At 43.6% G+C, this 15573-nt stretch overlaps 1 protein-coding gene across 2 annotated transcripts in view; it reads left to right on the forward strand.

Moving 5' to 3' along the window:
- The first annotated feature begins 4877 nt into the window (after positions 1-4877).
- Positions 4878-15573, forward strand: part of ARHGAP12 (Rho GTPase activating protein 12) — an 82863-nt gene continuing 72167 nt past the window's right edge. Inside the window, exons 1-2 of one of the 2 annotated variants that reach the window (XM_082498927.1) lie at positions 4878-5018; positions 11060-11813. In XM_082498927.1, the coding sequence (XP_082355053.1) occupies positions 11145-11813 (669 nt within the window). In that variant the 5' untranslated portion in view covers positions 4878-5018; positions 11060-11144. Of the gene's footprint in view, positions 5019-11059; positions 11814-15573 lie in introns of those variants that run through there. The other variant, XM_082498928.1, reaches the window with a different exon arrangement.

Raw genomic sequence — 15573 nt, forward strand, 5'->3', positions numbered from 1 at the left:
AGATAAAGACAGGACTAGTTGTGCAGAGCTGACTAAGATTTACCTTAGGCAAAGGTCTTAATTCAAGGTAGCACAACGAAATGTCCTCCTTCACCCGTTGCCTGCTTTAGCCATTCAGTCAGAAAATTGTTTGGTACCTTTCTCCACTGTTAAGTCTGTGCTGTGACTCAGAGGTATCTTTTCATGCTCAACGTAGAAGTGGCATCATTTGGAATACTACACTCAAGAGAAAAGAGACAAACAATTTAACTTCATAGGTAACTAGTGAGCCTGGTCTTAGCAAGAGTGGAATTAAAGGATCTGTTTCACCAAAACAAGTATTACTTTGTTCTTTGGTAATGCTTACAATCAGATAGCTGTAAAAAAATTGTTCTATACTTGCAAAGTGAGACTGCTAATACAAACAATAGGCACATTTGAATTTTTGTCACAGCTTCCCTTGGATGATCTGAGATACAAATGCTGAATACCACAATGACCATGTGGGCAAATGAATAGAACAAAGTGAAAAAGCGTGCGTTGACCACAGTCCATTCTGGCTAATATGATTTACAAAAAATCATCTGCTGGCAAGATGGAAAAATCTTACAAATTCCTCCCTGATTTTTCACAGTAAAACAAATTATCTCCTCCGAACTGTGGATAAAAGTTCCTCCTTAAGGCAGAGCACATTCCTTTGTAGTGTCACGGTGAAAGAAGTTCTTCACAGAACTTCTGAGAAATCTGGGTTCCTTTTTCTATATTCTTTACTTTCTTTGTTCCCTTTTCAATTGCTTTTCCTTATAATGCGCAGTTATATAAATAAAGATGGCTCATCTGTTAGTTGAGTCAGGAGATGGGGAGTAAATTGACAAGTTCATGCAAAAAGCCCACAGTATCTGCACTTTGTTAAAAAGTGCTTTTGTAGTAGTGAGAAAGAGCAGAAAGGAGGAATTGATTGTATGTATATGTGTAGGCGGTAAAAGTATTTTTAGATAGAGGTGAGAGGCTAGAAGCTGTCAAAAAACTGAGAGTAGGAGCAGAGGAGACAGGAGAGGCCCCAGGTAATGTGCTTTTACATCAGGCAAGTTGAACCATTTCATAAAATACACTTGTAAGTAGTATTTGAAGTAAAATAAAAATATTTTCTATTTATGTAAGAACTGCTTGCTTAATTAAGTGCATTTATTAGTCTAATTCAGAATAGTTTCTCTGGTGCATATCACTTCTGAGGTTATAAGACCAATGTCGTGGTTTGAGGTAAAACAAAACACATGGAACAAGTCTCTGAAAAAAGGAGCCAAAACCCAAGGAGACAGCAAAACGAGCAAGGTGGCTATTTGCAGTCTCTGCCTGTTAGACGTGAGAAAGCTTTTTCTATTTGCCTTTGCAGTCATTTCCGAAAGAAAGAATCAACAGAGTTCATAATGAGATTAGTCTGTTTGGTAAGGGGGGGTGGCAAACAATGAATAAACAACCCGGATTTAATAGTGATCGCGTTTTAAGCAGCGCATTTCTATTGGTTACCTAACATCAGTGCTGGCGTTATGAGTAACAGGACAGCAACGTCCAATCTCGGATTCGCTGTTCAAATTAATTAAAACATGACATGCATCTAGAATGACTGCGATTGAGGTATAAAATAAGGGACAGCTGAACTTGTAGAGATCTGAAATAGAGAACTCAGAAGAAAAAAAAAATAAAAAAAAATAAAATGGGGTTTTGCCCTTCAAGTTTAATAGGCTCAGACTATTATACACATGCCCCTGGTATTTCACAACTTTGAATCTAAGGAGAGAAAGCGTCCTTTCTATGTCTGCTTCAAACACCAAAAATGGATTTTTCCAAGAATGCATTTTCAGAACTATGAAACTTGTTTTCTACGGATTTGTGGTTTATGACAGATTTTAAGTATTGGGTCAACTTTTTCTCCACTGTTGCAGCATTTATAATGTCACTTTTTTTATGTGGCTTCTCCTGCACCTCTATATGGCTGCTTGCTTTCACAAAACTGGTGGGAGCTTAATTACCTTTGAGACAACTCCCTTTTGGCAAACGTAGTTAAATTTGGACAAAGGTTTTGAAAGTCTGGTGTAACAGGACAGACAGACACAGTTCAAACACTGCCTTTTCATAAGGAATCAGTTTACAAAGACAGAGGTGGATGTCTTTGTCTGTGCGTTAGGGTATAAAACGTTCAGAATGCAATGGACACATGAATTAAGATTCCTGTAGTTTCTACCACAGCTTACATAAACTACATAAAGCAATTGTAGTTGGCAATTTTTTCCATCTGAGATTCGTGAGGTCACTACATGTACCGGATCTTTCCACCTAACATATACATGTAGCCCCATCTGAGGTGTCAGTACGACAGCCATCCTTACATCTCCAGCAAAAACAAGTCACGGTGCGTAAAGGTTGCGAACTCTGGCTCTTTCTACTCCAGTGAAAGGATCGAGAAATCCTTCACAGGCAGAATACGCAAGAGATGCTAAAATTGGAACTTGGGCTGGACAGTTTATTTGTAATGTGGAATTTTTCATGACAGCACTTGGGCAGGGACTCAAAATTACATATCTTCTGGCACCTTCGGCTCTATTATGCACGTTGATATTATGTGGGACCATTGGTTCAACACTGACTCAGAGGGAAGAGTGCCTCAGACTGAATCACTAATGCCATATCCTGCAGCACTCCAGTGAAGCCTTGGCAGAAAGGAAGGATAATTACAATGTGGTTACTATGACTGATTTTTGAGATGCTTTTATGTATACCTCAGGCATGTCAGTAGGTACAATGCAGTCAGCCTGCTCAGAAATACCCAAGGGTCCTCAGTATACTATATTCCACCGCAAAACTGGGCATACAAATACAATCCTATTAGACAAAAACATCCAGCTGAACACCATGCCCTGAACTGCTCTGTATCTTCTTCACATAATTTACAAAAGAATAAGTATGAATACAAAACTACTGTCCTTTTACATGTTTCCTCTGCCTCTTAATGATAAATAATGGACATCTATATGCAAGACGTTGTTTCCTTTACAATGGGCATGCTAGACTCCAGTCTGTTTTTCCAGACTCTGTGAATAACTGCTGAATGAGTAGGTGTGACAATGGTACCGGCCTTACAACATCAACAGAATATTAATAATCACGTTTTCTGGACAGACAGCCCGAAGTCAAATGATCCTTGCTGTCAAGGGGATGTTCTCACAGGCTAAGATACACAGAAGCAAAGCTTTAAGATATTTGCAGTGTTTACTACTTGTCATGCATGTTGTCACATACCACCTGATATGAGGTATCGAGGAAATATCGTTATTGGAAATATCATTTAATATGAAAATGTGTCCACGTGTTCTGTCATACCTATTGACGCTATTTTTGTATTTTCCTCAAACAGAGTCTTTGTTTCACTCTGTCTCTTGGTTGCACTCCTCAGGTCCCTTCCCACTGTCTTTGTTTCCCTTCAGCAAACCTGTTCTTCCCACCTTTTGAGGATTTTACCGTCTCCTTCCTCCTTCCATGCCTGAAAATAATCAAAGAAAAAGTTAGGGCCAACATTAGCCTTGATTAGATGAACAGAGCGCCAGCAGTGCACACATGTCAGCACCATTGTTTCGGGATGTTTGCAGATTCATTCAGGTACCGCTGTATCAGTTACACCCAGTTCACGCTTTCAAGGTTATCTTCGCAACCATAAGGACTGAACACCATTTTTTTTAAAGAGAAAGATAAGATTACTTACAATTTGAAAATGCTGTGAAGGCTGCACAAATGTTCCCAAACTGCACGTTTGACAACTTTTACTAGTATAATAAGACATACCAAGCAAATTAACTCAGAGTAACTGAACAGGACTATTGGTTATTATTTCTTTTCGGTCAGACTGTTTAAAAATTGTGGTTTCTTCAGTCATCACCTATTGAAACACTCAGCCAAACCCCCAGTTGCCGCGAAGAATCATAGAATGGCTTAGGTTGGAAGGGACCTTGAAGATCATCGAGTTCCAACCCCCCTGCCATAGGCAGGGACACCTCCCACTAGACCAGGTTGCCCAAGGCCACGTCCAGCCTGGCCTTGAACACCTCCAGGGATGGGGCCTCAACAACCTCTCTGGGCAACCTCTTCCAGTGCCTTACCACCCTCAAAGTGAAAAACTTCTTCCTAATGTTCAATCTCAACCTGCCCTCTCCCAGTTTAAAGCCATTCCCCTCGTCCTATCGCTACATGCCCTGGTAAAAAGTCCTTCCCCAGCTCTCCTGTAGGCCCCCTTTAGGTACTGGAAGGCCGCAATAAGATCTCCCCAGAGCCTTCTCTTCTCCAGGCTGAACAGCCCCAACTCTTTCACCCTCTCCTCATAGGAGAGGTGCTCCAGCCCTCGGATCATCCTCGTGGCTCTCCTCTGGACACGCTCCAGCAGGTCCGTGTCCTTCTTATGTTGGGGGCTCCAGTTTTTGTTTTCCACCTGTTCTCTCTGTCAGGGGTGCAGAGGCCGAGGTACTTCGCATCCCCACGGGTACGGAAGGTGATGGTACCCCTCCGGCATCGGCGGGGCACCGCCTCGGCAGCCCATCACCCGCACGGACGGCGGAACGGGCGGACCGACCTGCGCGCTCGCCAGTGTCAGACCGGCAGCGACATCCCCCCGGGGGGCCGCACGCCCACCGCAGCGCTCCCCGGGGCCAGGGCCCAGCGCCGCCGGGCAGGACCCGACCGAACCGAACCGAACCGAACCGAACCGGACCGGACCGGACCGGAGAGGGGCGGCGGGAACCGGAGCGCGCTGCGCCCTCCCCCCCCACCGCCACACCCCCTCCCCCACCTCCGCCTGGCCCCGCCCCCGCGCGCCCCGCCCCCGGCACGTGACGGGGGAGCGGTGACGCCGCCGTGCCCCGGAGCTGACACTCGGTGCGGGGCGGGCGGGCGCGCGCAGGGGCCGCGGACGGTGGGGAGGGGGAAGCGGTGAGAGAGAGCAGCCGCCGCCGTAACCGGAGCGGGGCCCGGGCACGGCCGCGCCGCTGAGGCAGGTGAGGGGCCGCGCCTCTCGGCTTGGCGAAGGGGGGGGGGGGGGGGGGGGGGAGGGAGAAGGAGGAGGGGAAGGAGCGCGGCGCCGCCGCCGGGACAATCGGGCAGGGCAGGGTATGGGTGGCCCTGCGGCGGGCGGAGGGCAAGTCCGCGCCCGGGCCGGGGCCGGCTCACGGCCGCCGCCCGCCCTCCCGCGGGGCGCCGTCGGGGAGCGCCTCCCCTGCCTAGCCGGCCGGCGGGGGGTTTGGGCGGCGCCGCCCCGCCGTGCCCCCGTTGTGGCGGCGGCGGCTTCGTTCCCCAGGCGCCGCCGGGAGCGCCGAGTTGGCGGCGGCGGTGGGGGAGGCAGCCTCGCACCTGGGCGCTGCCGGTGGGCCCGCGGGGGCGGTGTCGGCGCGGAGGGCGGGCAGGGCCGCTCACCTGCCGGGGCCGCGGCCGGCAGGAGACAAAGGGAGGCGGCGGGCAGTGGCGGCCGTTCCCGGCCTCCCCCCCCCCCCCCCCCCGCCCCGATCCGGGGAGGGGGTATTTGCCGCCCTTGTGTTAACTTCAGCGCGGCAGCTCCGGGCGGTCTGGGCGGGGTGGGTCGGTGCGGGTTTGCTGCGCTGTTTATGGCCGGTGGTTGGGAGTCAACAACTTAACAAAAGCCCGCAGCGAGGGGGAGGGCCGGGGGGTGCGCTGGGGGCTCGGTAAGGTGCGGGGTGCTGCAGCGTGGCTTGGAAAGTTGTCCTGACAGTTGTTTAAAAGGCATCGCTTGTTCAGTACTTTGAGTCATAGGCAATTATTAAATGGTTACTTATTACGCCTTTAATTGTTAAGGAAGCGTGAGCTCTGAGAAGCTTGTTCACTTGGGAGTAGTGCTCGATATCTAACCTATGTTAGTAATCTCTGAGGAAACAGCAAAGGATTAAGCTTGTTTTCATCAAGCTTCTGAGTTGTCTGTGTTTTGTCTATATTTGTTGTTTACATTTGCATCTTTGCATCTATTTCTGTACAACTTTTGCATGCTGTAGATGTGCACTTTGCAGATGGTGGTTTTTACAGGCACTGGTGAGGAGGGCTGGTTGTCTGCGTGAAAATACCAGCTGAGGAGTTGTGCTGGATAAAGAGCGTTGCCCCTTGGGAAGAAAGATATAAATAGGGCTGAATCCTGATGAGGTTGTTGTGGGACCAGTCTCCCAAGCAGTGGTCATGCAGTACGGCTTGAACCCCTAAGAAAACTGCCCAGGAAGAAGCAGAATCACAGAATCTAGTGAGCTGTAGCCAGGGTATCTCATCTGTCTTGAACTGATAAGAATTTATCCTAATTTAGCTTCACTAATTGAGTTTATTTCTGTATCAGCACTGCGGAAGGTTTCATTTCAGTAGCGGGTGAAGTTTGATGCTGAAAATGGAAAAAGATTACACAAGTCAACTGCTGCTGCTTTGTAGGACACCATGAACAAGGTCACACCAAGAATTTTAAGGCGATCAGTTAATATCCTTAGTGGCATTTTTAATAACTTATCATCTGTTTGCGTTCTAAAGTAAGCAACAATTTCAAAGCCATGGTGAGTAAGGTTTGTTCCAAGAGGAAAATAAAAAGCAAAAAGTCTTTTTAGTATATCTCAAGTTTCAATTGCCTGGTTCTAGATGAGCAGAAGGAAATACTCTGTGCCTGGTAATTTCAAAAGAGAGGTATGAAACACCTATTGTGTATCTCCTGATTTTTATTCTTTTTTTGGTCTTGAGTGCTAGGATAATGGTGAAGTTAGGGGTGAGCATACCTAATATGATATATGATCATATTTTATACACATCGTGTATGATTTATACCTATACACGTGTGTCTGCGTGTTAGGACCATGTTTCTTTCAAGACCATTTGCATGTGCTTCAAGATCAGTTTAGTGAGCATCGTGCTGCAGTTAAGATTGATCGCTGTAAGGGTTGAGGTTGCCCTAGGAAAGGCACACTTGAAGCTCCCCAAACCCGGCCCCTCTGAGGCTGAAGCCGTCACTGCGGTTAACTCGGGGCTGATTCCAGAAGGTCCCGATTTGCGTGGATGTAGGTGAAGTCCAGCCAGAGGCAGGTGTGTGCAGGCAAACGCCCTGATGCGATGTTTGAATCCCCCGCCCTGGGGCAAGGCTGCCGGGGGGAAAGCGGTGCGGGCACCCCCCCGGGGGAGGCAGGAGAGGAGTGGGCCTTCCCTCCCCCGCCTTCCCCGGGGCAGGAGGGGAGCGGGCCGTGGTTCCCCTTCCCCGGGGCAGCAGCGGAGCGGGCTGTGCCGCCCGGGGCAGGGGCGCGGCGAGGAGGCCGGGGTTGGGGGGGGGAGGGGGCGGGGAAGGGAGGAGCTGACCTCTGCAAACACCGAAGGTTGCCAGCCTTACTCAGCCTTGGCTGAGTCAGAGGTGGGAACGGTTCCCATCGGAAATGGGAGCCCGCAGAGCTGGGTACCGAGTGAAGGATGCCCTGGCCCCTTGCTGGGCTGCTGCATCCCCGGGCCCTGTGTGTAATCACCCGTGTCCCCTCTCTTCCAGGCCGCCTGAACGCTTGTGAGAGGGTGGGGTGTGTTGTATCCCACGTGGGGATGTGGCCCACCTTAAATTAAGTACCCTGTAGCATTCAGGTTTGACTTTGCCAGAAGAAAAGTGTGGCCTGAGTCTGTTTCTTGGTATTCATGAGTAAGTTTTCTTAGGCCTTTGCTGTCAGTGGGGCCATTCATTGTTATTAATCTTTTAACGAGGCATTGAAGCTTTATTAAAGGTAATAAAGCTTACAGATGTCCTCTCTAGAAGTAAATAATTTTTCATGCTTATCATCCTCTAATTAAGGTTCTTCAACCTTTACCAAAGCGGGTGCCACCCAGCATTAATGATAAAGAAAAAAAAATACAGTGAGGTTGCACGGTCTGACGTGCTGTATTGCTTCAGTTGGTGACTAGTAGCACAATGAAGTCAGTACTCCGAATGTCGATATTGTGCATTCACATCTGAATTATTCTAAGCCTGTTAGAACAGAGGTTTTGCCAAGGCTTCCATGGCTCTTTAGCCTGAGTTCTACGAGAGAGATACATGGACCCCTGAAAGGACATCACAATTAGCTATCCCCTAGGCTGCACACAGGGGACGGGCAGTCTACCTTCTGTAGCGCAACGGCTGTGTTAAAAAATTAAAAAAAAAACCCCAAACCTAATGCATTTGGATCTGTGAAATAAGGCCATGGTAGTTATTTGCAGACCTGTAGACTTCATGTTGATATTTGTTAAACCTACTGAGAAAGACTTCCCACCTATACCAGAGGTATCTCTTGTTTCTCTCTGGGGTGGAGGAATAGAGCCTTGCTTGGTCCTGATGATGTGATCTGTTTATAAAACTGTTTTTGTGTTCTGGCCAAACACAGAACACAGCCTGTCTCTTTTTGATCGTATGTTCAACATTACCAAATGTTTGCTATTGACTTGATAATTTTGCAGCTTGGATGAAAGAACAAAAAAATTGTGCTGCTTTTTTTTTTTTTTTTTTGGAAGGGGATGAGGCTGCAAAACTGACTTCAAAAGTGGTTGCAGCTAATTTTGTAGCTGCTGTATTTTATTTAACTTGTATTTATCAAAATTCTTTTTTTTAAACATAAAATGTAACTTATTGAACCTATCTGTCTTGGAAAAAATGTTAAGCATGCATTCTCAATAAATAGTAATATGGAATTGGCAAAAGAGAATGAAAAATCCAAGCTTTTAAGTGCTTGGTAGCGCTGTGGGAAACCATAGGCTTATATTTTCTGTTTGGTTTCTGTATGGGAGAAGGAGAAACAGTCTGAATGGGTCTTCATCCTACATTTCAGCTTCCAAGGTAGCAGACCTTAGAGGTATACTGTAACTTGGAAACGCTTGCATTTTCCTGGTGTATGACCTTGAAGCCACGAAAGGGGTTGGTAGCAGCTTTGAAGAAATGTTGGGAGGAGTCAGGTTTAGTAACAAGGAAAAAATAACATTTGTATGGCAGAGTTTCCAAAACTAAGAGGAGAATGGGAATGGCTGCAATTTGTTCATGTTTACCTTCTGCGGTTGCTAAACAACTGCAGGGCTGCACTTAAAAATACCTATTTATGTAGAACAGCAGGTAAGCAAGTTGTTTTGTACGGAGGCTGTAAATAGACTGTAATGCTGTGAATTTCAGTGTACCATTTTGTGGCAGAGGGTAAACACCAGAATCCTAGCATTCTTTGCTGCTGCTTTGTGTTCCTACTGTCAGCTTCATTGAATGTGGTACCATCTTTCCTTCTGCCAAGTCCTCAATAAAATTTTAATTTTGGGGTCTTGTAAATGATGGTAGCTTTCAAGTTACTTTTAGGAAGTGCTTCCTGGAAGTAAAAGATGGACTGTGGGTGAGAGAACAACACAGTTTAAAGATGGGCACTTCTGTCTTGGCATCATACTTGAGCTTTTTACCTTCTTTTTCTACCAGTTATATCACTGTGTTTTGGTTTTTTTTTTTTTTTTTTTCTTCAAGGATTAGACCAAGTAGCAGAAATGATGAAAGAAAAGTTGAAGAACTGTTAGGGGTTTCTGCTTCAGCTCTCCCCAGAAGTCCTTTTTTTGTTGTTTCTGTCCTTAGTCCTGTTTAGGGTAACTGAGTTCTCCCTGCGTGTGTGTGCCTGCATGGAATTGCATTAGTTCCACTCTGTGGCAGGGTAACCGCTACGAATCTCACCACAAAGTCTTAACTTGCAGAGCTGCAAGTTTCTACATATTCTTTCTCATTTACGAGACATGTATTTTTTAAAAAAATACTTATTTGTTAATCTTTATAGGATTAAATGTGGCAGCATTTTACTTGAATTCTCCTACATTTATTTGAATGCTCCTTCCCCCTTACTTTCATGCTTTGATTTTCAAGCTTAAGAAATCATATCTTTCAGGTTAATTTACTATGTTGTGTTCAGTGTAAGCTGGCAAGACTGATGCTTATCCACTCATGAATTGTGACATTGATGCTACATGATTAAATAAAGAGAACTTGTAGTTCATGGGTGCGGATACAGTGGTGGTTGTCTGGATTATAAAATGCTAAAAGTTCTTTTCAAAATTGTCATGTATTACCTTCTCATTTATTACCCACTTTTGGTTTTGGTTCATAATCCTGTTTTGTTATTGTTGGGGTTTTTGTTTGTGTTTTCTGGTTTAGCCCTTAAACCTTTGGTTAGATCAGGTTTTCTCTAAGGTAAATAGCACAAAAAGCTCTCTTAACAGTGAAGTAACAGTGAAGGCGAATTTAAGCCACTGAAACCAAAGTATCTTGGAAATGTTAAATACTTTAATACTACCATGGTTATAGATGAAATTCTATGTTGTAGTTATACCAGCAATTTAAATAAATAAATGATTATACCACCTGTTTTATAGACAACAGCTAGATACAGAGGCAACATGGTCTGCAGCCTCAGCCAGCGTGTGTTGTGTAGCTCCCTTGCCTTCACCAGTTCGGTGAAGGTTAGCGGGCTCTGTAGAGCGTGCAGTGCACGTGGGTCAGGGATTGCCATCCCACGCTGAACCTAGTGACAGGAGTGTAGCACTGGAGGAAGATTTAAGGGGTCTCGTAAGGATTTTTTAAGCACTCTGAAGGAACTCTTGAACCGAAAGAGGAATTAAAATAAGCAAATAACAGTCGTCTTCTGAATGTTTTGGTTGAAACCAGTGTAGTAACACGGTTCCATGAAGCAATTAAGCCGGTGTGAAAGCAAGAGATTGACTCTGACTAGGCCCTCCACCAAGCCCCTGGTGATCAACATTATTCAGTAATAGAAACAACAGGCTTAATGAGCGACTCGATAGCAGGAGGTTTGTGTGAACAGGAGAGTTAAATTGGGGACTAAGTTGTTCTACCGACTTTCTGGTTTATCACTGAGAAGGGTATCTGAATGTCTTGCATTTTTCCATCAATTTATTTGTCTGAGGTTAACATAAATAGAATAGGCAGGGTTATTTTTGAAATTACTTTCCTCTGAAGTGCTCTTGGACAATTACTTTATTACATATACATGTTTGGGTTTTTTTTCTTTCTTTCTTACAGCTCTGATTGTTTACAGGAAAATAGCACTTCTTAAACAGAATGTGGCTTACCTTTTGCCTGAAAAGGTGAAATCTTTCAAATAGAAATGGCTGATAAAGGTGGGAAGATCCTTCCAGGACAATTGTACATTGAAGTGGAGTACGACTATGAGTATGAGGCTAAGGACAAGAAAATTGTGATTAAGCAAGGGGAGAAATACATCTTGGTGAAAAAGACTAATGATGATTGGTGGCAAGTCAAAAGAGATGAAAACTCTAAACCCTTTTATGTGCCAGCACAGTATGTGAAGGAAATACCACGAAAAGCGCTGATGCCACCTGTTAAGCAAGCAAGCGTGCTGCCAAATAACGCTTTGAAGTTGACACATGGATTACAGAGATCAACTGAAAATGTGAATAAGTCACCAGAGCTTTCTAGTTTTGGAAAATCTTCTCCAGTTCAAGTGTCTTGCTTAGTTCGAGATGCCAATCAAAATCTGGGACCGAACAATAGCCCCGGTCAAACTCTTGGTCTGAGTCTGGACCTTACCCAAAACAATGGAAAACTTAATAATGAGTTGCAATCTCCCAAGGTTTCCAATCAGTATAGAACCATCTCCATGGGTCATTTCCCATGTCCAGAGTTCTTGGAAATAGAGAAGACCAGCTTTTTGCATGAACAATCTTGTGATTCAGCAGGAGAAGGCTCAGAAAAAATTCACCAAGATTCAGAGTCTGGAGATGAACTCAGTAGCAGCTCCACAGAACAAGTGCAGGTAAGGTAAAAAATGACCTTTGTAGATTTGTGTGGTTTTGTTTTTGTTTTTATTTTTTTCCCCCTCCTTTTGTTTCCTTATTGCTGTTTCTTGGTGCTGTTTAGAGTTTAATTCCTGATAAATTCAGATTGTTTAAGTAAAAATGCTTTGCCTCAGTGTGAACTGGTTATTGAAGTTCAAACAGTTGATCTGTATAGCTTTATTCTTTGCAAAAATACTTTGCTTCGTGTATTAATTCTATTTGTTTTCCTGTGATTGAATGTTACACAAATGCTTTTGTTCTTTCTTTATTAAGATCATTTTGAGATGACACTGAATTTGGTTTATATCTTCTTCTAGAGGAAGGGAGCCTACTGCAGTAACTCCTCAGTTCTTGGCTTGTTGAAATAGTAGTGCTAGTTTCTGTCAGCTTTTCCTAAATACGTATATAGATAGTGTAAGAGCGGTAAAAAGATGTATTAGTGGGTTTAACAGTTTAAAAATGGTACACTTAAGATTTATATGGAGTTTAATTTCTGGCTTGATTATTTTATTTGTAGATTCTTTTTGTAATGAGTCAGCCTTGCCAATTCTGCTTCTCACAACTTTACTCTGGATTAAAACTCTAAACATGTGAGTTTGTTAATTAGTATGGAAGAACCTCAGGAATTATATACTCCCACTTCAGGCTAAAACTGAGCATTGATGACCTTTTTTCCTTAGTAAAGTGGTTTCTCTTGCTTATTTTTTTTTTTTTTTTTTTAATTCTTAGCAGGCCTCCCCCACCCCCAACAAAAGATTAGCGCTCTGACTTAGGTAATCAGGTCACTTCTCATATGGGTAGCCAAGTTAATTAGGCTATTGTAATTCCAGGTTTGTTCTTGAACCAGTGATGTATGCGTAGATACACGCATTTATGTATGTGTGTGTGTAGATAATACCCCCACCTCATGCCTCCATCTTTCTGTTGGGACATGTTAAATTATTTTAAAATTCTAAAGTTAAAAGCTCCCTACTCTTGAACTTTCGTACTCTGTAAAGTGAAACTGTTGCTTGGGTACAAACTGATCATTATAGTAAATCCCACTTGCCAGCATGTATTCAGAGTACCAAAGGAACTCACTCAAGTGTGGTATTCAAATAGAAGTTGATGCTAACTTTAGAAATAAAAATCTGGAGCTGTGAACCAGTACTTTGCTAATAAGACACAATTAAGACAAAGCTGCTTAGTTAATGAGTGAGTGTGGGAAGTTCTTAAAGATACAAGATTGATTGGGTGGTTTATGTAGTCTTGAACTGTATGAGCTCATATATATATTTATTGAAATGCTCCATATCAGTAGTTTTTCATTATCCTACTCTACTCTTGGCCTCATTCTTGAAATTCAGGGTTTCTCTAGTTATGGGACTTCATGCCTCCAATATTAGTATCTTTTATGACAATTTTATTTTAACTTTCCCCATCCTGCAAATAATAAGGAATAACTAGGATTAGTGAAATAAATTTCTTATTTTAGTAATTTCTTGCTTATGCAATGTGAATATTCATCAGTTTTCTTGCACTTTCTTTATGGTAGTGTCCTAGCTCACTGTAGTGAGCCACTTAAAACTTGGAAAGATAAAATATTTATTAGATATTTATTTTAGAAACGTGTAGTAGCCTATCTACTTCCATAGTAATCGATTGCCAAACAAATGATGAAAATACTAAGGAATGTTTAGAAAGTATATCCTACTTCAAATAGTTTACCACACTAAAGTTTATATTGTATGTTAAGACAGTTCCTTCTACTGTGTTGACTATAGTTTGATGCATCTCCTTAAGTGGATGAAATTAATGTTACGTGGGGGTCTTTTGACAAACAGTAAGAAATATGTGGCCTGCTGCTTGGTTTCCACTGGACTTTGACTGTTGATGCAGTGACACTTTGTCTTTTCACCTTTCTCCGCCTCTCCCACCCCCCCAAAATATATTTGACTCAATGCTACAACCTATTTAGTTCGGATTTGAGTGGGGCAGCTATGCATGTATTTGTGGATTTCACTGGGTTGTAGAAGGTCTGAAGATGGGAATTTTTCACAGTGGTTAAAAACTACAAATCCTAAAAATGGTACATTTTGGCGGGGGAAAAAGCGTAGCAGTTTCGGACTGGTGTTGCTGAAGAGCTTGTATTATTGCGGTCTTGGGCAGCAACAGTGCGGATGCCCCCTGCGCCTTGCAGTTGTCTTATTTTAAAACTGTGAAGTAACTTAATCTCATCGTGCGCAATCACAGGCTCTTTAAATACAATGAAAATATTTGACATTTAGTAGCCATGGGGATTAAAGCAGTAGTAGCATGATGTCACCGTTAGCTCAGTCTGGATATTCAGAGTGCCAGCCTTCTCACTGGAACAACCCCGTGCTTTTTTTTTTTTTTTTTAGAATTCTTTCAATAATGAGCATTGTTTGGTAGAAATCAGCTGTGCAGAAATTAATGGCTCAGAAAGCTGTTTTTATTGCTCTTAGTCTGTCGTGAGAACATCAAGTTCCCGGCTTTCACGCACAAACAGGATTTCAGTTCACAAGACTGACTGTGGTTCTCCCTCCCCGCCTGCTGTGGAGTTCAGCTTTATGCAGTCTGCATTATAATAAACTCTAAGCTACACGTATTTTCTCCTAAATTTGTAAGATTAGAAGCGAGAATAACTTTAGTAATACCTTTTGTGTAGGTGAGTTTTTGGGGTGATTGAGGTGATAGTATTCAGCCCTAGCCCAACCTTCAGTGTGTTTTCAGTATCCTGAATACGAATATATGAGTTGCAGAGGAATGTTTCTATTATGAGATTCCTTGGTTACATTATTCTTTGAAGATTATCCCCCTTTCCAGTAACGAAGTGCAGGTTCTGCAGCTGTACAGTCTCCAGCTCATAGGCTTGCTGGCCGTGGACATACCGGAATATCCAGAGTCTCCAAAGTACTGCATAAAAGAAGGAATTTTTTAGCAGCTGAAATACTATATGCAGTGGAGGATGGAGAGGTGACAGTGTGAGCAGGAGAATTTGCTAGTGAAGATGTCAAGAGAAAGATCAGGACTGGGTAACGAGTATTCTCGACATTTTATGCAAGGAAATTCCAACTGTTGGGTGCAATTCTGGTGCATAAGGCATTGTAAGAATCAGATGATAGTTTATGGACTTCAACTGTAGGAAGGCTGGAGGTAATTTGAGGAAGTAGGAATTGAGAGGAAACAAGCTCCAACTTAATGAGATTTAAATCTTTGGTGGAGATGGTAACTGCAGGTAGAATTGGAATTGAATGAAATGGTTCAGGAGCGCACAGCGAGGCATAAGAATCACTGACACCATGGTGGTGCCTGAAGCCATGAGAATTGATGAAATTCAATACAATTTTAGGAAAATGGTGTCAGGTGTGATGTCCTGATCCCACCAGGAAGGGCAGAAAATACTCCTCAGAGAGGCTAGAGATGGGGGTGGGGGAAGGAAAATTTTGAGAGGAGAATTCTGTAGCAGATGGACAGTAATTCAAAGAAGCAGATGGGAGAGGCCAGCAGTATGCAATAGAGCCCCAAGTAATTGTTCTGAAGACAAAAATTTACATGTTTAGGCATGCCTAAACAGGAAAGAAAAGTTGAAACAAAAATGGAAGACATTAAAAGTGGTCTTGAAGAGGAGCTTTGGGCAGTGTTTGCAGGGAAAATCTACTAACAAGTTTTGAGAGAGAAGGCGTGGAGACAGGGGAAGAGTTGGGGAAGTTCAGAGATCATGTAAAGAATGGTTAG

This window comes from Vanellus vanellus (assembly GCF_965231255.1).
Source record: "Vanellus vanellus genome assembly, chromosome: 2".
NCBI classification, from domain to species: domain Eukaryota; kingdom Metazoa; phylum Chordata; class Aves; order Charadriiformes; family Charadriidae; genus Vanellus; species Vanellus vanellus.